Source organism: Oncorhynchus clarkii, chromosome 6 (genome assembly GCF_045791955.1).
Source record: "Oncorhynchus clarkii lewisi isolate Uvic-CL-2024 chromosome 6, UVic_Ocla_1.0, whole genome shotgun sequence".
In the NCBI taxonomy this organism is placed as follows: domain Eukaryota; kingdom Metazoa; phylum Chordata; class Actinopteri; order Salmoniformes; family Salmonidae; genus Oncorhynchus; species Oncorhynchus clarkii.
This window is the reverse complement of record NC_092152.1, coordinates 83,844,191-83,868,341: the sequence shown is the minus strand read 5'-3', so window position 1 is coordinate 83,868,341 and position 24,151 is coordinate 83,844,191. Positions and strand designations below refer to the sequence as shown.

Below are 24,151 nucleotides of genomic sequence, written 5' to 3'. Positions count from 1 at the left end.
CCCTCTCTCTCTTCCCCCTCTCTCTCTTCCCCCTCTCTCTCTTCTCTCTCTTCCCCCTCTCTCTCTCCCCTCTCTTCCCCCTCTCTCTCTTCCCCCTCTCTCTTCCCCTCACTCTGTTTATCTATAGCACTATTCCTGTTTATTAATAGCTCTATTCCTCTCTTCCCCCTCTCTCTCTTCCCCCTCTCTCTCCCCTCTCTCTTCCCCCTCTCTCTCTTCCCCCTCTCTCTTCCCCTCACTCTGTTTATCTATAGCACTATTCCTGTCTCTTCCCCCTCTCTCTGTTTATTTATAGCTCTATTCCTCTCTCTTCCCCCTCTCTCTCTTCCCCCCCTCTCTCTCTTCCCCCTCTCTCTCTCTTCCCCCTCTCTCTGTTTATTTATAGCTCTATTCCTCTCTTCCCCCTCTCTCTTCCCCCTCTCTCTGTTTATTTATAGCTCTATTCCTCTCTCTTCCCCCTCTCTCTCTTCCCCCTCTCTCTCTTCCCTCTCTCTTCCCCCTCTCTCTGTTTATTTATAGCTCTATTCCTCTCTCTCCCCCCCTCTCTCTCTTCCCCCTCTCTCTCTCTTCCCCCTCTCTCTGTTTATTTATAGCTCCATTCCCCTCTTCCCCCTCTCTCTTCCCTCTCTTCCCCCTCTCTCTTCCCTCTCTCTCTGTTTATTTATAGCTCTATTCCTCTCTTCCCCCCCTCTCTCTTCCCCCTCTCTTTCCCTCTCTCTCTCTTCCCCCTCTCTCTCTTCTCTCTCTCTTCCCCCTCTCTCTCCCCTCTCTCTGTTTATTAATAGCTCTATTCCTCTCTTCCCCCTCTCTCTCCCCTCTCTCTCCCCTCTCTCTTCCCCCTCTCTCTCTTCCCCCTCTCTCTTCCCCTCACTCTGTTTATCTATAGCTCTATTCCTGTCTCTTCCCCCTCTCTCTTCCCCCTCTCTCTGTTTATTTATAGCTCTATTCCTCTCTCATCCCCCTCTCTCTCTCTTCCCCCTCTCTCTCTTCCCCCTCTCTCTCTTCCCCCTCTCTCTATTCCCCCTCTCTCTCTTCCCCCTCTCTCTCTTCCCCCTCTCTCTCTTCTCTCTCTTCCCCCTCTCTCTCTCCCTCTCTTCCCCCTCTCTCTCTTCCCCCTCTCTCTTCCCCTCACTCTGTTTATCTATAGCACTATTCCTGTTTATTAATAGCTCTATTCCTCTCTTCCCCCTCTCTCTCTTCCCCCTCTCTCTCCCCTCTCTCTTCCCCCCCTCTCTCTTCCCCCTCTCTCTCTTCCCCCTCTCTCTTCCCCTCACTCTGTTTATCTATAGCACTATTCCTGTCTCTTCCCCCTCTCTCTGTTTATTTATAGCTCTATTCCTCTCTCTTCCCCCTCTCTCTATTCCCCCTCTCTCTCTTCCCCCTCTCTCTCTCTTCCCCCTCTCTCTGTTTATTTATAGCTCTATTCCTCTCTTCCCCCTCTCTCTTCCCCCTCTCTCTGTTTATTTATAGCTCTATTCCTCTCTCTTCCCCCTCTCTCTCTTCCCCCTCTCTCTCTTCCCTCTCTCTTCCCCCTCTCTCTCTTCCCCCTCTCTCTGTTTATTTATAGCTCCATTCCCCTCTTCCCCCTCTCTCTTCCCTCTCTTCCCCCTCTCTCTTCCCTCTCTCTCTGTTTATTTATAGCTCTATTCCTCTCCTCCCTCTCTCTCTCTTCCCCCTCTCTTTTCCCTCTCTCTGTTTATCTATAGCTCTATTCCTCTCTCTTCCCCCTCTCTTCCCCCTCTCTCTTCCCTCTCTCTGTTTATTTATAGCTCTATTCCCCACTTCCCCCTCTCTCTCTTCCCCCTCTCTCTGTTTATTTATAGCTCCATTCCCCTCTTCCCCCTCTCTCTTCCCTCTCTTCCCTCTCTCTTCCCTCTCTCTCTGTTTATCTATAGCTCTATTCCCCTCTTCCCTCTCTCTTCCCCCTCTCTCTGTTTATCTATAGCTCTATTCCTCTCTCTTCCCCTCTCTCTCTTCCCTCTCTCTCTCTCTCTGTTCATCTCTAGCTCTACCTCTCTCTTCCCCCCCCTCTCTTTTCATCTCTAGCTCTATGCCTCTCTTCCCCCTCTCTCTTTTCATCTCTAGCTCTATGCCTCTCTTCCCCCTCTCTCTGTTCATCTCTAGTTCAATGCCTCTATCTTCCCCCTCTCTCTCATCTCTAGCTCAATGCCTCTCTCTTCCCCCTCTCTCTTTTCATCTCTAGCTCAATGCCTCTCTTCCCCCTCTCTCTGTTCATCTCTAGCTCTATGCCTCTCTCTTCCCCTCTCTGTTCATCTGTAGCTCTATGCTTCTCTCTTCCCTCTCTGTTCATCTCTAGCTCTATGCCTCTCTTCCCCCTCTCTCTGTTCATCTCTAGCTCTATGCTTCTCTCTTCCCTCTCTCTCTGTTCATCTCTAGCTCTATGCCTCTCTCTCCCCCCCTCTCTGTTCATCTCTAGCTCTATGCCTCTCTCTCCCCCCCTCTCTGTTCATCTCTAGCTCTATGCCTCTCTCTCCCCCCCTCTCTATTCATCTCTAGCACTATGCCTCTCTCCCCCCCCCTCTCTTTTCATCGCTAGCTCTATGCCTCTCTCTCCCCCCCTCTCTTTTCATCTCTAGCTCTATGCCTCTCTCTCCCCCCCTCTCTTTTCATCTCTAGCTCTATGCTCTCTCTCCCCCCCTCTCTTTTCATCTCTAGCTCTATGCCTCTCTTCCCCCTCTCTCTTTTCATCTCTAGCTCTTTGCCTCTCTTCCCTCTCTCTACCCCTCTCTGTTCATCTATAGTTATATTCATGTCTCTCTCTGTCTATCATTAGCTCTCTTGCCCCCCTCCCTTAACCCCACCCCTCTCTGTTTAATGCTAGTTATCTTGCCCACCCCTCCCCCACTTTCTCTCTCCCTCTGTCTATCATTAGTGTTCTCTCTCGCTCTCTCGCTCTCTCACTCTCACTCACTCTTGCATTCCCTGATTATCGCTGGCTCTGTTTCCCTCCATCTCTCACTCTGTTTATCTCTAGCTGCCTTGTCCTCCCCCCTCTCTGGCTGTGCCTCTCTCTCTCTCTCTCCCACCCCTCCCCCTCTCTGGCTGTGCCTCTCTCTCCCATCCCCCACTCTTTATCTTCGCCCTGCCTCTCTCTACCCTATCCCAGCTCCCTCTCCCTCCCTTTCTCTCTTCTCTCCCTCACTCTACCCACTTCCTCCTGCTCTCCTCTCCCTCACTCAATTAAATCTCTCTCTTCTATCCCTCACTCTACACACACACACCTCCCTCACTCAATTCAATCTCTCTCCTCTCCCTCACTCTACCCACTCCCTCCCTCTCTACTCTACCCACTCCCTCCCTCTCTCCTCTCCCTCACTCTACCCACTCCCACCCTCTCTCCTCTCCCTCCCTCCCTCACTCAATTCAATTCACTCTCTTTCTCCCCCCCCCCTCTCTCCTCTCCCTCACTCTACCCACTCCCACCCCCTCTCCCTCACTCAATTCACTCCCCTCCCTCCCTCTACCCATGCCCTCCCTTCCTCACCCTGTCGCTCCTCTCCCTCCCCTCTCCAGTCTGTGCAGCAGCCTGTTCTCCTGTTGAAGGCCTGTAATGTCCTGAGTCTTATCAGTACACGTTGTTGGCCTCCAGTTACCCCAGCTCCCCTCTGTAAAGACTGGTTAATGTAGCAACTGAGGACCCGCGCGGCTCTGCTCATTTAAATAGGCCACATTCACGTTTGTCGAACTCTAAGCTCTTCATCACCAACACCATCATCCTCTGCCAGGGAGCCATGCCTCTGTGTTCATTATGGATATCAATGTGGCATGCATACATTATACATGATTTTAATCACCATATTCTTGGGAAATAATGTAGGACTATTTCAAATTTGATGAGCATTTCATGAATAATAAATATTTCTGAGACTTTCTCCTTTGAATGTTTCTTTGAAAGTCATGAGTAGGAGGGGGATATATTTGTATTGAAATACAGAGGTGTCCTTTTGTTTTTGTGGATTCAGGGTCTTGTAGACTCCTCATATAGTCTTCCTCAGTGCGGATTGTTGAAAACACATCGAGTACGATTCCTGAAATCTCTAAACTCTCCGGTCAAATCAAATCAAATCAAATTTATTTATATAGCCCTTCGTACATCAGCTGATATCTCAACGTGCTGTACAGAAACCCAGCCTAAAACCCCAAACAGCTAGAAATGCAGGTGTAGAAGCACGGTGGCTAGGAAAAACTCCCTAGAAAGGCCAAAACCTAGGAAGAAACCTATAGAGGAACCAGGCTATGTGGGGTCCTCTTCTGGCTGTGCCGGGTGGAGATTATAACAGAACATGGCCAAGATGTTCAAATGTTCATAAATGACCAGCATGGTCCAATAATAATAAGGCAGAACAGTTGAAACTGGAGCAGCAGCATGGCCAGGTGGACTGGGGACAGCAAGGAGTCATCATGTCAGGTAGTCCTGAGGCATGGTCCTAGGGCTCAGGTCCTCTGAGAGAGAGAAATAAAGAGAGAAAGAAAGAGAGAATTAGAGAGAGCACACTTAAATTCACACAGGACACCGAATAGGACAGGAGAAGTACTCCAGATATAACAAACTGACCCTAGCCCCCCGACACATAAACTACTGCAGCATAAATACTGGAGGCTGAGACAGGAGGGGTCAGGAGACACTGTGGCCCCATCCGAGGACACCCCCGGACAGGGCCAAACAGGAAGGAAATAACCCCACCCACTTTGCCAAAGCACAGCCCCCACACCACTAGAGGGATATCTTCAACCACTAACTTACCATCCTGAGACAAGGCTGAGTATAGCCCACAAAGATCTCCGCCACGGCACAACCCAAGGGGGGGACGCCAACCCAGACAGGATGATCACATCAGTGACTCAACCCATTCAGGTGACGCACCCCTCCCAGGGACGGTATGAGAGAGCCCCAGTAAGCCAGTGACTCAGCCCCTGTAATAGGGTTAGAGGCAGAGAATCCCCGTGGAAAGAGGGGAACCGGCCAGGCAGAGACAGCAAGGGCGGTTCGTTGCTCCAGAGCCTTTCCGTTCACCTTTCCACTCCTGGGCCAGACTACACTCAATCATATGACCCACTGAAGAGATGAGTCTTCAGTAAAGACTTAAAGGTTGAGACCGAGTTTGCGTCTCTGACATGGGTAGGCAGACCGTTCCATAAAAATGGAGCTCTATAGGAGCCTCCAGCTGTTTGCTTAGAAATTCTAGGGACAATTAGGAGGCCTGCGTCTTGTGACCGTAGCGTACGTGTAGGTATGTACGGCAGGACCAAATCAGAGAGAGAGGTAGGAGCAAGCCCATGTAATGCTTTGTAGGTTAGCAGTAAAACCTTGAAATCAGCCCTTGCTTTGACAGGAAGCCAGTGTAGGGAGGCTAGCACTGGAGTAATATTATCATTTGTTTTGGTTCTAGTCAGGATTCTAGCAGCCGTATTTAGCACTAACTGAAGTTTATTTAGTGCTTTATCCGGGTAGCCGGAAAGTAGAGCATTGCAGTAGTCTAACCTAAAAGTGACAAAAGCATGGATTAATTTTTCTGCATCATTTTTTGGACAAAGTTTCTGATTTTTGCAATGTTACGTACAGTGCCTTGCGAAAGTATTCGGCCCCCTTGAACTTTGCGACCTTTTGCCACATTTCAGGTTTCAAACATAAAGATATAAAACTGTATTTTTTTGTGAAGAATCAACAACAAGTGGGACACAATCATGAAGTGGAACGACATTTATTGGATATTTCAAACTTTTTTAACAAATCAAAAACTGAAAAATTGGGCGTGCAAAATTATTCAGCCCCCTTAAGTTAATACTTTGTAGCGCCACCTTTTGCTGCGATTACAGCTGTAAGTCGCTTGGGGTATGTCTCTATCAGTTTTGCACATCGAGAGACTGAATTTTTTTCCCATTCCTCCTTGCAAAACAGCTCAAGCTCAGTGAGGTTGGATGGAGAGCATTTGTGAACAGCAGTTTTCAGTTCTTTCCACAGATTCTCGATTGGATTCAGGTCTGGACTTTGACTTGGCCATTCTAACACCTGGATATGTTTATTTTTGAACCATTCCATTGTAGATTTTGCTTTATGTTTTGGATCATTGTCTTGTTGGAAGACAAATCTCCGTCCCAGTCTCAGGTCTTTTGCAGACTCCATCAGGTTTTCTTCCAGAATGGTCCTGTATTTGGCTCCATCCATCTTCCCATCAATTTTAACCATCTTCCCTGTCCCTGCTGAAGAAAAGCAGGCCCAAACCATGATGCTGCCACCACCATGTTTGACAGTGGGGATGGTGTGTTCAGCTGTGTTGCTTTTACGCCAAACATAACGTTTTGCATTGTTGCCAAAAAGTTCAATTTTGGTTTCATCTGACCAGAGCACCTTCTTCCACATGTTTGGTGTGTCCCCCAGGTGGCTTGTGGCAAACTTTAAACAACACTTTTTATGGATATCTTTAAGAAATGGCTTTCTTCTTGCCACTCTTCCATAAAGGCCAGATTTGTGCAATATACGACTGATTGTTGTCCTATGGACAGAGTCTCCCACCTCAGCTGTAGATCTCTGCAGTTCATCCAGAGTGATCATGGGCCTCTTGGCTGCATCTCTGATCAGTCTTCTCCTTGTTTGAGCTGAAAGTTTAGAGGGACGGCCAGGTCTTGGTAGATTTGCAGAGGTCTGATACTCCTTCCATTTCTATATTATCGCTTGCACAGTGCTCCTTGGGATGTTTAAAGCTTGGGAAATCTTTTTGTATCCAAATCCGGCTTTAAACTTCTTCACAACAGTATCTCGGACCTGCCTGGTGTGTTCCTTGTTCTTCATGATGCTCTCTGCGCTTTTAACGGACCTCTGAGACTATCACAGTGCAGGTGCATTTATACGGAGACTTGATTACACACAGGTGGATTGTATTTATCATCATTAGTCATTTAGGTCAACATTGGATCATTCAGAGATCCTCACTGAACTTCTGGAGAGAGTTTGCTGCACTGAAAGTAAAGGGGCTGAATAATTTTGCACGCCCAATTTTTCAGTTTTTGATTTGTTAAAAAAGTTTGAAATATCCAATAAATGTCGTTCCACTTCATGATTGTGTCCCACTTGTTGTTGATTCTTCACAAAAAAATACAGTTTTATATCTTTATGTTTGAAGCCTGAAATGTGGCAAAAGGTCGCAAAGTTCAAGGGGGCCGAATACTTTCGCAAGGCACTGTAGATGGAAAAAAGCTGTCCTTGAAATGGTCTTGATATGTTCTTCAAAAGAGAGATCAGGGTCCAGAGTAACGCCGAGGTCCTTCACAGTTTTATTTGAGACGACTGTACAACCATTAAGATTAATTGTCAGATTCAACAGAAGATCTCTTTGTTTCTTGGGACCTAGAACAAGCATCTCTGTTTTGTCCGAGTTTAAAAGTAGAAAGTTTGCAGCCATCCACTTCCTTATGTCTGAAACACATGCTTCTAGCGAGGGCAATTTTGGAAATGTACAGCTGTGTGTCATCCGCATAGCAGTGAAAGTTAACATTATGTTTTCGAATGACATCCCCAAGAGGTAAAATATATAGTGAAAACAATAGTGGTCCTAAAACGGAACCTTGAGGAACACCGACATTTACAGTTGATTTGTCAGAGGACAGATAAGATCTAAACCAGGCCAGAACTTGTCCGTGTAGACCAATTTGGGTTTCCAATCTCTCCAAAAGAATGTGGTGATCGACGGTATCAAAAGCAGCACTAAGGTCTAGGAGCACCAGGACAGATGCAGAGCCTCTGTCTGATGCCATTAAAAGGTAATTTACCACCTTCACAAGTGCAGTCTCAGTGCTATGATGGGGTCTAAAACCAGACTGAAGCATTTCGTATACATTGATTGTCTTTAGGAAGGCAGTGAGTTGCTGCGCAACAGCCTTTTCTAACATTTTTGAGAGGAATGGAAGATTCGATATAGGCCGATTAGTTTTTTATATTTTCTGGGTCAAGGTTTGGCTTTTTCAAGAGAGGCTTTATTACTGCCACTTTTAGTGAGTTTGGTACACATCCGGTGGATAGAGAGCCGTTTATTATGTTCAACATAGGAGGGCCAAGCACAGGAAGCAGTTCTTTCAGTAGTTTAGTTGGAATAGGGTCCAGTATGCAGTTTGAAGGTTTAGAGGCCATGATTATTTTCATCATTGTGTCAAGAGATATAGTACTAAAACACTTGAGCGTCTCTCTTGATCCTAGGTCCTGGCAGAGTTGTGCAGACTCAGGACAACTGAGCTTTGAAGGAATACGCAGATTTAAAGAGGAGTCCGTAATTTGCTTTCTAATAATCATGATCTTTTCCTCAAAGAAGTTCATGAATTTATCACTGCTAAAGTGAAAGCCATCCTCTCTTGGGGAATGCTGCTTTTTAGTTAGCTTTGCGACAGTATTAAAAAGGAATTTCGGATTGTTCTTATTTTCCTCAAATAAGTTAGAAAAATAGGATGATCGAGCGATCGAGCAGCAGTAAGGGCTCTTCGGTACTGCACGGTACTGTCTTTCCAAGCTAGTCGGAAGACTTCCAGTTTGGTGTGGCGCCATTTCCGTTCCAATTTTCTGGAAGCTTGCTTCAGAGCTCTGGTATTTTCTGTGTACCAGGGAGCTAGTTTCTTATGAGAAATGTTTTTAGTTTTTAGGGGTGCAACTGCATCTAGGGTATTGCGCAAGGTTAAATTGAGTTCCTCAGTTAGGTGGTTAACTGATTTTTGTCCTCTGGCGTCCTTGGGTAGACAGAGGGAATCTGGAATGACATCAAGGAATCTTTATGTTGTCTGTGAATTTATAGCACAACTTTTGATGTTCCTTGGTTGGGGTCTGTGCAGATTATTTGTTGCAATTGCAAACGTAATAAAATGGTGGTCCGATAGTCCAGGATTATGAGGAAAAACATTAAGATCCACAACATTTATTCCATGGGACAAAACTAGGTCCAGAGTATGACTGTGACAGTGAGTGGGTCCGGAGACATGTTGGACAAAACCCACTGAGTCGATGATGGCTCCGAAAGCCTTTTGGAGTGGGTCTGTGGACTTTTCCATGTGAATATTAAAGTCACCAAAGATTAGAATATTATCTGCTATGACTACAAGGTCCGATAGGAATTCAGGGAACTCAGGGAGGAACGCTGTATATGGCCCAGGAGGCCTGTAAACAGTAGCTATAAAAAGTGATTTCATGACTAGAAGCTCAAAAGACGAAAACGTTTTTTTTTTTTTGTAAATTTAAATTTTCTATCGTAAATGTTAGCAACACCTCCGCCTTTGTGGGATGCACGGGGGATATGGTCACTAGTGTAGCCAGGAGGTGAGGCCTCATTTAACACAGTAAATTCATCAGGCTTAATGTTTCAGTCAGGCCAATCACATCAAGATTATGATCAGTGATTAGTTCATTGACTATAATTGCCTTTGAAGTAAGGGATCTAACATTAAGTAGCCCTATTTTGAGATGTGAGGTATCATGATCTCTTTCAATAATGACAGGAATGGAGGAGGTCTTTATCCTAGTGAGATTGCTAAGGCGAACACCGCCATGTTTAGTTTTGCCCAACCTAGGTCGATGCACAGACACGGTCTCAATGGTGATAGCTGAGCTGACTACACTGACTGTGCTAGTGGCAGACTCCACTATGCTGGCAGGCTGGCTAACAGCCTGCTGCCTGGCCTGCACCCTATTTCATTGTGGAGCTAGAGGAGTTAGACAAGATGGCTGCCCCCCACCACATCTGGTCAAACAAGATGGCTGCCCCCCACCACATCTGGTCAAACAAGATGGCTGCCCCCCGCCACATCTGGTCAAACAAGATGGCTGCCCCCCACCACATCTGGTCAAACAAGATGGCTGCCCCCCGCCACATCTGGTCAAACAAGATGGCTGCCCCCCACCACATCTGGTCAAACAAGATGGCTGCCCCCCACCACATCTGGTCAAACAAGATGGCTGCCCCCCCGCCACATCTGGTCAAACAAGATGGCTGACCCCGCCACATCTGGTCAAACAAGATGGCTGCCCCCCACCACATCTGGTCAAACAAGATGGCTGCCCCCCCACCACATCTGGTCAAACAAGATGGCTGCCCCGCGCCACATCTGGTCAAACAAGATGGCTGCCCCCCGCCACATCTGGTCAAACAAGATGGCTGCCCCCCACCACATCTGGTCAAACAAGATGGCTGCCCCCCGCCGCATCTGGTCAAACAAGATGGCTGCCCCCCGCCACATCTGGTCAAACAAGATGGCTGCCCCCCACCACATCTGGTCAAACAAGATGGCTGCCCCCCACCACATCTGCCACAACAGAGCCCTGAGAAGGTGGCAGATGTGTGAACAGGTTTAAGAGGCCTCTGAAAGTACCTTAACTCAGCTCTTTAAGGGCCAAGGAGGAATTTTTATTGGAATGCACAACGTTGGCGTTACACAGCTTCATGTGTTTTGTTTTCATCAACATGGATATTTTCATGACACACCATGCAGACCCCAGAAGGCTGTGACCACACACACACACACACACACACAGAAACAAATTGACCCATCACAATCTTCTCACTAGTCAATACACACCCAATCCCTCAACGCAAACCACCTCTTCACTCAGTAGACAAAACAACACCTGACCTCACTACACACAACCCGACCCCCCCCCCTCACTACACACAACCCGACCCCCCGCCCCCTCACTACACACAACCCGCCCCACCCTCTCACTACACACAACCCGACCCACCCCCCTCACTACACACAACCCGACACCCCCCCCTCACTACACACAACACTACAGCATCTCTCCTCCAAGCCCACTCCTCTTCAATGTGTTCTCCATACATCACCTCACACACACACAGCATCTCTCCTCCAAGCCCACTCCTCTTCAATGTGTTCTCCATACATCACCTCACACACACACAGCATCTCTCCTCCAAGCCCACTCCTCTTCAATGTGTTCTCCGTACATCACCTCACACACACACAGCATCTCTCCTCCAAGCCCACTCCTCTTCAATGTGTTCTCCATACATCACCTCACACACACACAGCATCTCTCCTCCATGCCCACTCCTCTTCAATGTGTTCTCCATATATCACCTCACATAGCAGTGATGGCTGCCAGGCTGGGAACAGCCACCACTCTGAACTAATACCAGGAAGCATGCAGCAGGAGTGTGAGTGTGAGTGAGTGTGTGTGTGTGTGTGGCTGCAGCAAGAGCTCTGGAATGTGTTAATTGCTACTGTGTAGAGTAGAGAGGATGGCTGCACAGGTCTCTCAGTATAGGGACAATAAAGGGTCATTATGGCTGTTGGGGAAAGGGAAATTGATTAGTCTGGAAGGTTCAGTTGTTGGGGGGGGGTTGGTATGGCATCCATGGTTACCTGTTACCGTGGTGGAGCTGAACGGAGCGGTCTGTTACCGTGGTGGAGCTGAACGGTCTGTTACCGTGGTGGAGCTGAACGGTCTGTTACCGTGGTGGAGCTGAACGGAGCGGTCTGTTACCGTGGTGGAGCTGAACGGTCTGTTACCGTGGTGGAGATGAACGGTCTGTTACCGTGGTGGAGCTGAACGGAGCGGTCTGTTACCGTGGTGGAGCTGAACGGAGCGGTCTGTTACCGTGGTGGAGCTGAACGGAGCGGTCTGTTACCGTGGTGGAGCTGAACGGAGCGGTCTGTTACCGTGGTGGAGCTGAACGGAGCGGTCTGTTACCGTGGTGGAGCTGAACGGTCTGTTACCGTGGTGGAGCTGAACGGAGCGGTCTGTTACCGTGGTGGAGCTGAACGGAGCGGTCTGTTACCGTGGTGGAGCTGAACGGAGCGGTCTGTTACCGTGGTGGAGCTGAACGGAGCGGTCTGTTACCGTGGTGGAGCTGAACGGAGCGGTCTGTTACCGTGGTGGAGCTGAACGAAGCGGTCTGTTACCGTGGGTGACAGTGAGAGGAGCTAAACCGTTTTGGCTCCTTTCTGTGAGTGATTAGTACCAGATCTCGTGTGTCTGTGTCAGTGTGAGCGCGCGTGTGTGTATTGTAATGTATAAAACAATGGGATGATGCCACTGACTAGCTAATAGACTCCAGCTGGTCTTTGCTCCACTGAAGACTAGAGCGGCTCTCATTCTCCCTAGCATATAGTTCCCTCTCATCTCCTCCTCTTAGCCAGCACTGACTCCAGAACAGATTCTCCCTAGCATATAGTTCCCTCTCATCTCCTCCTCTTAGCCAGTACTGACTCCAGAACAGATTCTCCCTAGCATATAGTTCCCTCTCATCTCCTCCTCTTAGCCAGTACTGACGCCAGAACAGATTCTCCCTAGCATATAGTTCCCTCTCATCTCCTCCTCTTAGCCAGCACTGACTCCAGAACAGATTCTCCCTAGCATATAGTTCCCTCTCATCTCCTCCTCTTAGCCAGTACTGACTCCAGAACAGATTCTCCCTAGCATATAGTTCCCTCTCATCTCCTCCTCTAAGCCAGAACTGACTCCAGAACACATTCACCCCAGAAAGAAAAGGTACAGATGTGAGCCCACACTACTTTTACCATAAGAGCTGATCTAGGAACAGTGTTTGCCATGCTTTGCTGTCAGAAGCAGCCGTCCAGTATAGATCTGATAGATGGAGGTGTGTGTGTGTGTTAACCCTTTGCCTTTCCACCAGTAACGTAGAAACACCCCCCTCACAGATCCCTCCACTCTGCAGCCAATGGCTGGAACAAATCAGATGCTGAAGATTGAGCGGGGGGAGGGAGAGAGAGAGAGAGAGAGAGAGAGAGCGGGAAGAGAGAATAACAGTCTATTTATAGCCTGGGCGCCCGGGAGGAAGAAGACCATTGTTAGGAACCAACTGCTGCACTCGAGGATCACATGGATGTTTGTATTCTTTCTACCATCTAGTATTGTAGCAGACTGGGGGCTGTGGTAAATCCACCTCACACCCCTTCTCATCTCTAATTGCACCCCAGGTGGTGGAAAGAGAACCACAGACAGACAGGCGGTGAAAAACAGATTGTTCTCCGTTAATGCAGATGAGTTGGGGAACCTGGTGGTTGGGCCTTGGGAATCGTCTCGTGGGGGGGGGGGGGGGGGGGGGTTCTTCTTGGTTGGTCCCTCTCCCCTCCCCGCCCCCATCATCCTAAACGAAAAGTAATTACCACCGTCAAGAGAGTTCCCTCATATTACTCTGTGATCATTTACCGTGTGTGTGTGTGTGTGTGGGGGGGTGGGGGTGTGTGTGTGTGTGTGTGTGTGTGTGGAATCAAAAGGAAGCCAGTTAAGCTGTTGTCAGTATAGTTGCAGCCTGATGCCTTTCCGTGTGATTGGCCCTGAACGATCTGCTTTACCCTGTCCAGCCAATCAGGTTACTACACTGAACAAAAAATATGTGGTGTGTGTGAGTGTGGTGAGCGTGTGTGTGTGTGTGTCTGGTGAGCGTGTTGGTCACGTTTAATGAGCTGAAATAAAAGATCCCAGAAATATTCCATACGCTCAAAAAGCTTATTTCTATCAAATGTTGTGCACAAATTTGTTTACATCCCTGTTAGTGAGCATTTCAAGATAATCCATCCACCTGACAGGTATGGCCTATCAAGAAGCTGATTAAACAGCATGATCATTACACAGGTGCACCTTGTGCCCGGGGACAAAAGGCCACTCTAAAATGTGCAGTGTCACAATGCCACAGATGTCTCATGTTTTGAGGGAGCGTGTATTTGGCATGCTGACTGCAGAAATGTTCACCAGAGCTGTTGCCAGAGAATTGAATGTTAATTTCTCTAATATAAGCCACATCCAACTTCTTTTAAGAGAATTTGACAGTACGTCAGAACCGCAGACCACGTGTATGGCGTCGTGGGGGTGAGCAGTTTGCTGATGTCAACAGAGTGCCCCATGGTGGGGTTATGGTATGGGGCAGGCATGAGCTACGGACAACCAACACAATTGCATTTTATCAATAGCCGTTTTAATGCAAAGCGATAGCGAGATGAGATCCTGAGGCCCATTGTCGTGCTATTCATTCTCCTCCATCACCTCATGTTTCAGCATGATAATGCACAGCCCCATGTCGCAAGGATCTGGACACAATTCCTGGAAGCTGAAAATGTCCCAGTTCTTCCATGGCCTGCATACTCACCAGATGTCACCCATTGAGCATGTTTGGGATGCTCTGTATCCACGTGTACGACAGCGTGTACAATATCCAGCTACTTCGCACAGCCATTGAGAAGGAGTGGGACAACATTCCACAGGCCACAATCAACAGCCTGATCAACTGCGAAGGAGATGAGACAAATGGATGAGACAAATGGTGGTCACACCAGATGCTGACTGGTTCTGATCCACGCAACTACTTCCATTATTATTATTATTATTTTAAAGGTATCTGTGACCAACAGATGTATATCTGATATTGCCAGTCATGTCAAATCCATGGATTATAGCCTGAATTAATGTATTTCAATTGACTGATTTCTTTATATGAATGTAACTCAAGTCTTTGATCTGGTTGCTTCCGGTCCAGTCAGTCAGGTAACTCTGTGAACATGTTCTATCACACTGGAAATCATCAGGGGACGTTAATGGACAGGTAGCCTCCCTTTGACAGTAAATCCATTTCAACCTCCTTCAACATAAAAGGTCTTATCGTCAGGTGTATGCTGCTCCCACCAACCACATGTTTCTGATTTGGATGAGCAGCTTTCAGCTCCTGTGATGTGAGGAGATGAGCAGCTCTCTGGCCAAGACGTTCTGTTGGTCCATCCCGCAAGGATCAGTTAGGAAGGGCTGAACACACACACACACACACACGCTCACCAGACACACACACACACGCTCACCAGACACACACACACGCTCACCAGACACGCTCACCAGACACACACACACACACACACACACACACACACACACACACACACACACACACGCTTACCAGACACACACACACTCACCAGACACACACACACGCTCACCAGAGACACACACACACACTCACCAGTCTCACACACCCAGACACCAGACACACACACATGACAAGTCCTTTGTGCGGTCATCTACAGTGACATCATCGGTCTCACAACTCTGTCAGCACAAAGACGTTTTACAGCCGAACTACAGGCTGGGACCGTACTACCCCCACAGTCTGTCTTCATACAGGGCTGTTTCTCCCACTCCGTAAGCCCCCCCCAGGCAGCACTTCAGCGCCCCACTGTTGCACTACACCACTCCACCAAGCCCAAGGCTGTACAAGGACCCAGTTTGTTGAGGAGGTGAATGACGACGAGACAAAACGGTCTTTTGATCTGTTTTTCTCTTAGGATCTCTGCCCGTGCGAGGTTCAAACGGCACTGTCACCCTACCAATTGACTATATTACACGTTCCGTATTGCTGAAGCCCCCATTTCTACTGGCATCGATGACAAGATAGCACACCCCTCCTTTTCTCAGAGCGTTTAGCCAGTTTTGTTTTGAGAAGTCTGTCTGGAGAAAACTGGTGTGAAGAACAACCATCCCTGTTGTGGGTAGAGGACCCTGTATCGTCTGATCGGTTGAGTGAACAGACCTCTCACTGAAAAGGGACTAAGCCTCTCTGTTCAATCAATCAATCAAATGTATTTAAAAAACCCTTTTACGTCTGCTGATGTCACAAAGTGCTTGTACAGAAACCCAGGCTAAAACCTCAAACAGCAAGCCACGCAGATGTAGAAGCACGGTGGCTAGGAAAAACTCCCTAGAAAGACAGGAATCTAGGAAGAAACCTAGAGAAGAACCAGGCTCTGAGGGGTGGCCAGTCCTCTTCTGGCTGTGCTGGGTGGAGGTTATAAGAGTACATGGCCATAAAGGCCAGATTGTTCTTCTGATTGTTCACTGTCCTCTACAGTTCCCCTCACTTATCACTAACCAGTACCTCCTCTCTCGCTCTCTCGCTCTCTGTCTCCGTCTCACTCTCACTCTCTCTCTCTCTCTCCTTCTCTCGCTCTCTCACTCTCTCCCTCTGTGTTTCTCTCTGTCTCTCACTCTCTCTCTCCCTCTGTGTTTCTCTCTGTCTCGCTCTCTCTTTCTGCAGCATCGGACAACAGCCAGCGGTTTCAGGAAACGTGTTTTGCGTTCGCACTAACGCCGCAGCAAGTCCAACAGATTAGCAGCTCAATGTAAGACACTCAAACCCTCTGCTCTACCATGTACCCTACCAACATACCCTGCCTACCCTCTACCCTGCCATGTATCCTATACTACCATGTACCCTACCAACGGACCCTACCTACCCTCTACCCTACCGTGTACCCTATACTACCATGTACCCTGCCTACCCTCTACCCTACCAACGTACCCTACCTATCCTCTATCCTACCAACGTAGCCTACCTACCGTCTACCCTACCATGTACCCTATACTACCAACGTACCCTCCCTACCCTCTACCCTACCAATGTACCCTACCTACCCTCTACCCTACCTACCCTCTATACTACCATGGATCCTACCAACGTACCCTACCTACCCTCTATCCTACCATGTACCCTATCCTACCATGTACCCTACCAACGTACCTTACCCACCCTCTATCCTACCATGTACCCTACCAACGTACCCTACCTACCCTCTACCCTACCATATACACTTTACTACCATGTACCCTATACTACCATGTACCCTACCAACCCTCTACCCTACCAACGTACTCTATATTACCAATGTACCCTACCAACCCTCTACCCTACCATGTACCCTACCAACCCTCTACCCTACCAACCTACTCTATATTACCAATGTACCCTACCAACCCTCTACCCCACCATGTACCCTACCAACCCTCTACACTACCAACCCTCTACCCCACCATGTACCCTACCTACCCTCTATCCTACCATGTACCCTATCCTACCATGTACCCTACCAACGTACCTTACCCACCCTCTATCCTACCATGTACCCTACCAACGTACCCTACCTACCCTCTACCCTACCATATACACTTTACTACCATGTACCCTATACTACCATGTACCCTACCAACCCTCTACCCTACCAACGTACTCTATATTACCAATGTACCCTACCAACCCTCTACCCTACCATGTACCCTACCAACCCTCTACCCTACCAACGTACTCTATATTACCAATGTACCCTACCAACCCTCTACCCTACCATGTACCCTACCAACCCTCTACCCTACCAACCTACTCTATATTACCAATGTACCCTACCAACCCTCTACCCCACCATGTACCCTACCAACCCTCTACACTACCAACCCTCTACCCCACCATGTACCCTACCAACCCTCTACCCTACCATGTACCCTACCAACCCTCTACCCTACCAACGTACTCTATACTACCATGTACCCTACCAACCCTCTACCCTACCATGTACCCTACCAACCCTCTACCCTACCAACGTACTCTATATTACCAATGTACCCTACCAACCCTCTACCCTACCATGTACCCTACCAACCCTCTACCCTACCAACCTACTCTATATTACCAATGTACCCTACCAACCCTCTACCCCACCATGTACCCTACCAACCCTCTACACTACCAACCCTCTACCCCACCATGTACCCTACCAACCCTCTACCCTACCATGTACCCTACCAACCCTCTACCCTACCAACGTACTCTATACTACCATGTACCCTACCAACCCTCTACCCTACCATGTACCCTACCAACCCTCTACTCTACCAACGTACTCTATATTACCAATGTACCCTACCAACCCTCTACCCTACCATGTACCCTACCAACCCTTTACCCTACCAACCTACTCTATATTACCAATGTACCCTACCAACCCTCTACCCCACCATGTACCCTACCAACCCTCTACACTACCAACCCTCTACCCCACCATGTACCCTACCAACCCTCTACCCTACCATGTACCCTACCTACCCTCTACCTTACCAACGTACTCTATATTACCAATGTACCCTACCAACCCTCTACCCTACCATGTACCCTACCTACCCTCTACCTTACCAACGTACCCTACCTACCCTCTACCTTACCAACGTACCCTACCAACCCTCTACCCCACCATGTACCCTACCAACCCTCTACCCTACCATGTACCCTACCTACCCTCTACCTTACCAACGTACTCTATATTACCAATGTACCCTACCAACCCTCTACCCTACCATGTACCCTACCTACCCTCTACCTTACCAACGTACCCTACCTACCCTCTACCCCACCATGTACCCTACCTACCCTCTACCCTACCATGTACCCTACCTACCCTCTACCTTACCAACGTACTCTATATTACCAATGTACCCTACCAACCCTCTACCCCACCATGTACCCTACCTACCCTCTACCCTACCATGTACCCTACTAACCCTTTAATGTCCATCTGTGTTTTTCAGGGACATCTCGGGGACCAAATGTGACTTCACAGTACAAGTTCAATTACGGTCAGTTGATAGAACTCATTGTTCTACTTCTAGTAGGATTCTATTAACCACTATGTGGGTCCTGATCAATATATATCCTCCCACTATACTACAACCACTATGTAGGTCCTGATCAATATATATCCTGATCAATATATATCCTCCCACTATACTACAACCACTATGTAGGTCCTGATCAATATATATCCCCCCACTATACTACAACCACTATGTAGGTCCTGATCAATATATATCCTCCCACTATACTACAACCACTATGTAGGTCCTGATCAATATATATCCTCCCACTATACTACAACCACTATGTAGGTCCTGATCAATATATATCCTCCCACTATACTACAACCACTATGTAGGTCCTGATCAATATATATCCCCCCACTATACTACAACCACTATGTAGGTCCTGATCAATATATATCCTGATCAATATATATCCTCCCACTATACTACAACCACTATGTAGGTCCTGATCAATATATATCCTCCCACTATACTACAACCACTATGTAGGTCCTGATCAATATATATCCTCCCACTATACTACAACCACTATGTAGGTCCTGATCAATATATATCCTGATCAATATATATCCCCCACTATACTACAACCATTATGTAGGTCCTGATCAATATATATCCTCCCACTATACTACAACCACTATGTAGATCCTGATCAATATATATCCTGATCAATATATATCCCCCACTATACTACAACCATTATGTAGGTCCTGATCAATATATATCCTGATCAATATATATCCCCCACTATACTACAACCACTATGTAGGTCCTGATCCATATATATCCTCCCACTATACTACAACCACTATGTAGGTCCTGATCAATATATATCCTCCCACTATACTACAACCACTATGTAGGTCCTGATCAATATATATCCTGATCAATATATATCCCCCACTATACTACAACCATTATGTAGGTCCTGATCAATATATATCCTCCCACTATACTACAACCACTATGTAGGTCCTGATCAATATATATCCTGATCAATATATATCCTCCCACTATACTACAACCACTATGTAGGTCCTGATCAATATATATCCTGATCAATATATATCCCCCACTATACTACAACCACTATGTAGGTCCTGATCAATATATATCCTCCCACTATACTACAACCACTATGTAGGTCCTGATCAATATATATCCCCCCACTATACTACAACCACTATGTAGGTCCTGATCAATAGATATCCTCCCACTATACTACAACCACGATGTGGATGTTACCATGTCAAGCCAGCTAGATACTAGACAGGGGAAATGGCTGTTAACATAATTTATACTAGACAGAGGATATGACTGTTACCATGATTTATACAAGACAGAGGAAGTGACTGTTACCATGATTTATACTAGACAGAGGATAAAGCTGTTACCATGATTTATACTAGACAGAGGATAAAGCTGTTACCATGATTTATACTAGACAGAGGATATAGCTGTTACCATGCTTTATCCTAGACAGAGGAAGTGACTGTTACCATGCTTTATCCTAGACAGAGGAAGTGACTGTTACCATGCTTTTTACTAGACAGAGGAAGTGACTGTTACCATGATTTATACTAGACAGAGGAAGTGACTGTTACCATGCTTTATCCTAGACAGAGGAAGTGACTGTTACCATGCTTTATCCTAGACAGAGGAAGTGACTGTTACCATGCTTTTTACTAGACAGAGGAAGTGACTGTTACCATGATTTATACTAGACAGAGGAAGTGACTGTTACCATGATTTATACTAGACAGACTCCCACCCAAATGACATAACATCCTATCACGAACCACAAAATGGAAATATGAAAAACATGAATTAAAGAATATGACACAGCCTACAACTGAAATATAATGATTAGACTGTAAATGTCAAATACAATGATTTAGACAACAACACATTTTAATTACAGACAATTACTAAGCCAAATGATTTATATATCTTCTGTGAAAATAAAGTTAGGCCACTGAAGACTAAGCGTTAATGAATTACCACGGTGTAAATGAAAGTGATATGGATTACAGCAACTGTGTGAAGCGCAATTTATATATCTTTATAAAACAAAGCACTTTGTATCTGTTTCTATGGTTACGATATCGACTTCCAAACAATAGGAAGTGACCCTCCATACCACATTTATTTCCAATTCAGACATAGTCTTTCAGTACAACAGGCCTTGTCGTCCTGTCAGAACATATAAACCACCAGCCCAGCCACGAACACAACAAAACCATGTTTATAACCACACAACATAGAACACGTTACTATAAACTACCAGCCCAACCACGAACACAACAAAACCATGTTTATAACCTCATTTGGTTCAACTTTTAAATAACTTTATTAGAATATGATAGAATATGATATTCAAAATACAATACAATCGCAATTTACTTTCAAATGTTATGTAGCCTACAGTTCAATCATTTTTCCCTCGAACCTCTTGATAAGAAATTACATTTTTTTTTATTAGGACAAATAAAATAGTGAATGAATTTCCATGAATTGGAAAGTAAAAATGTATCCTACACCAGAATGTTACCATGTAAACAACATGTAGGCTAGGCTACATTGCCATAGTAGATTTTCCGTGGTTAACAAGGAGATGAAATACCTTATTTCAGTTGTACAGAATGATTGTCAAATAGATCAATTGCCCTCCTGACTGGAGCTAGCTGTGGTCTAAGGCTCTGCATCTCAGTGCTAGCTGTGGTCTAAGGCTCTGCGTCTCAGTGCTAGCTGTGGTCTAAGGCTCTGCATCTCAGTGCTAGCTGTGGTCTAAGGCTCTGCATCTCAGTGCTAGCTGTGGTCTAAGGCTCTGCGTCTCAGTGCTAGCTGTGGTCTAAGGCTCTGCATCTCAGTGCTAGCTGTGGTCTAAGGCTCTGCGTCTCAGTGCTAGTTGTGGTCTAAGGCTCTGCGTCTCAGTGCTAGCTGTGGTCTAAGGCTCTGCGTCTCAGTGCTAGCTGTGGTCTAAGGCTCTGCGTCTCAGTGCTAGCTGTGGTCTAAGGCTCTGCATCTCAGTGCTAGCTGTGGTCTGAGGCTCTGCATCTCAGTGCTAGCTGTGGTCTAAGGCTCTGCATCTCAGTGCTAGCTGTGGTCTAAGGCTCTGCGTCTCAGTGCTAGCTGTGGTCTAAGGCTCTGCGTCTCAGTGCTAGCTGTGGTCTAAGGCTCTGCGTCTCAGTGCTAGATGTGGTTTAAGGCTCTGCGTCTCAGTGCTAGCTGTGGTCTAAGGCTCTGCTTCTCAGTGCTAGCTGTGGTCTAAGGCTCTGCATCTCAGTGCTAGCTGTGGTCTAAGGCTCTGCATCTCAGTGCTCGTTGTGGTCTAAGACTCTGCATTTCAGTGCTAGCTGTGGTTTAAGGCTCTGCATCTCAGTGCTAGCTGTGGTCTAAGGCTCTGCATCTCAGTGCTAGCTGTGGTCTAAGGCTCTGCATCTCAGTGCTAGCTGTGGTCTGAGGCTCTGCATCTCAGTGCTAGCTGTGGTCTAAGGCTCTGCATCTCAGTGCTAGCTGTGGTCTAAGGCTCTGCGTCTCAGTGCTAGCTGTGGTCTAAGGCTCTGCGTCTCAGTGCTAGCTGTGGTCTAAGGCTCTGCGTCTCAGTGCTAGATGTGGTCTAAGGCTCTGCGTCTCAGTGCTAGCTGTGGTCTAAGGCTCTGCGTCTCAGTGCTAGCTGTGGTCTAAGGCTCTGCGTCTCAGTGCTAGCTGTGGTCTAAGGCTCTGCATCTCAGTGCTAGCTGTGGTCTAAGGCTCTGCATCTCAGTGCTAGCTGTGGTCTAAGGCTCTGCGTCTCAGTGCTAGCTGTGGTCTAAGGCTCTGCGTCTCAGTGCTAGCTGTGGTCTAAGGCTCTGCGTCTCAGTGCTAGCTGTGGTCTAAGGCTCTGCGTCTCAGTGCTAGCTGTGGTCTAAGGCTCTGCGTCTCAGTGCTAGATGTGGTCTAAGGCTCTGCGTCTCAGTGCTAGCTGTGGTCTAAGGCTCTGCGTCTCAGTGCTAGCTGTGGTCTAAGGCTCTGCATCTCAGTGCTCGTTGTGGTCTAAGACTCTGCATTTCAGTGCTAGCTGTGGTCTGAGGCTCTGCATCTCAGTGCTAGCTGTGGTCTGAGGCTCTGCGTCTCAGTGCTAGCTGTGGTCTAAGGCTCTGCGTCTCAGTGCTAGCTGTGGTCTAAGGCTCTGCGTCTCAGTGCTAGCTGTGGTCTAAGGCTCTGCGTCTCAGTGCTAGATGTGGTCTAAGGCTCTGCGTCTCAGTGCTAGCTGTGGTCTAAGGCTCTGCGTCTCAGTGCTAGCTGTGGTCTAAGGCTCTGCGTCTCAGTGCTAGTTGTGGTCTAAGGCTCTGCATCTCAGTGCTAGCTGTGGTCTAAGGCTCTGCGTCTCAGTGCTAGCTGTGGTCTAAGGCTCTGCGTCTCAGTGCTAGCTGTGGTCTAAGGCTCTGCGTCTCAGTGCTAGCTGTGGTCTAAGGCTCTGCGTCTCAGTGCTAGCTGTGGTCTAAGGCTCTGCGTCTCAGTGCTAGATGTGGTCTAAGGCTCTGCGTCTCAGTGCTAGCTGTGGTCTAAGGCTCTGCATCTCAGTGCTAGCTGTGGTCTAAGGCTCTGCACCTCAGTGCTAGCTGTGGTCTAAGGCTCATTTATAATGATGTGTGTGTGTGTGTGTGTGTGTGTGTGTGTGTGTGTGTGTGTGTGTGTGTGTGTGTGTGTGTGTGTGTGTGTGTGTGTGTGTGTGTGTGTCGTGTGTGTGTCGCGTGTGTCGCACGCACAGGTTTTGTCTCTCTGAGACGAGTTGTCCTCAGGAAGACCACTTTCCGCCCAATCTGTGTGTGAAGGTGAACGGGAAGCCATGCAACCTCCCGGTAAGAAACACAACTCCACACACTGTGCAGTACTGTTAGTTACACACTGTACAGTACTGCTAGTTACACACTGTACAGTACTGCTAGTTACACACTGTACAGTACTGCTAGTTGCACACTGTACAGTACTGCTAGTTACACACTGTACAGTACTGCTAGTTACACACTGTACAGTACTGATAGTTACACACTGTACAGTACTGCTAGTTACACACTATACAGTACTGTTAGTTACACACTGTACAGTACTGCTAGTTACACACTGTACAGTACTGCTAGTTACACACTGTACAGTACTGTTAGTTACTGCTAATTACACACTGTACAGTACTGTTAGTTACTGCTAATTACACACTGTACAGTACTGCTAGTTACACACTGTACAGTACTGTTAGTTACTGCTAATTACACACTGTACAGTACTGCTAGTTACACACTGTACAGTACTGCTAGTTACACACTGTACAGTACTGCTAGTTACACACTGTACAGTACTGCTAGTTACACACTGTACAGTACAGCTAGTTACACACTGTACAGTACTGCTAGTTACACACTGTACAGTACTGTTAGTTACTGCTAATTACACACTGTACAGTACTGCTAGTTACACACTGTACAGTACTGTTAGTTACTGCTAATTACACACTGTACAGTACTGCTAGTTACACACTGTACAGTACTGCTAGTTACACACTGTACAGTACTGCTAGTTACACACTGTACAGTACTGCTAGTTACACACTGTACAGTACAGCTAGTTACACACTGTACAGTACTGCTAGTTACACACTGTACAGTACTGTTAGTTACTGCTAATTACACACTGTACAGTACTGCTAGTTACACACTGTACAGT

The 24,151-nt window shown here is 47.2% G+C and overlaps 1 protein-coding gene across 1 annotated transcript in view; it reads left to right on the top strand.

Moving 5' to 3' along the window:
• Positions 1-24,151, top strand: part of LOC139411734 (E3 SUMO-protein ligase PIAS1-like) — a 91,645-nt gene that overhangs the window by 52,965 nt on the left and 14,529 nt on the right. The window contains exons 3-5 of the mRNA XM_071158417.1: positions 16,059-16,143; positions 18,377-18,424; positions 23,202-23,292. Of these exons, the coding sequence (XP_071014518.1) occupies positions 16,059-16,143; positions 18,377-18,424; positions 23,202-23,292 (224 nt within the window). The remainder of the gene's footprint in view (positions 1-16,058; positions 16,144-18,376; positions 18,425-23,201; positions 23,293-24,151) is intronic.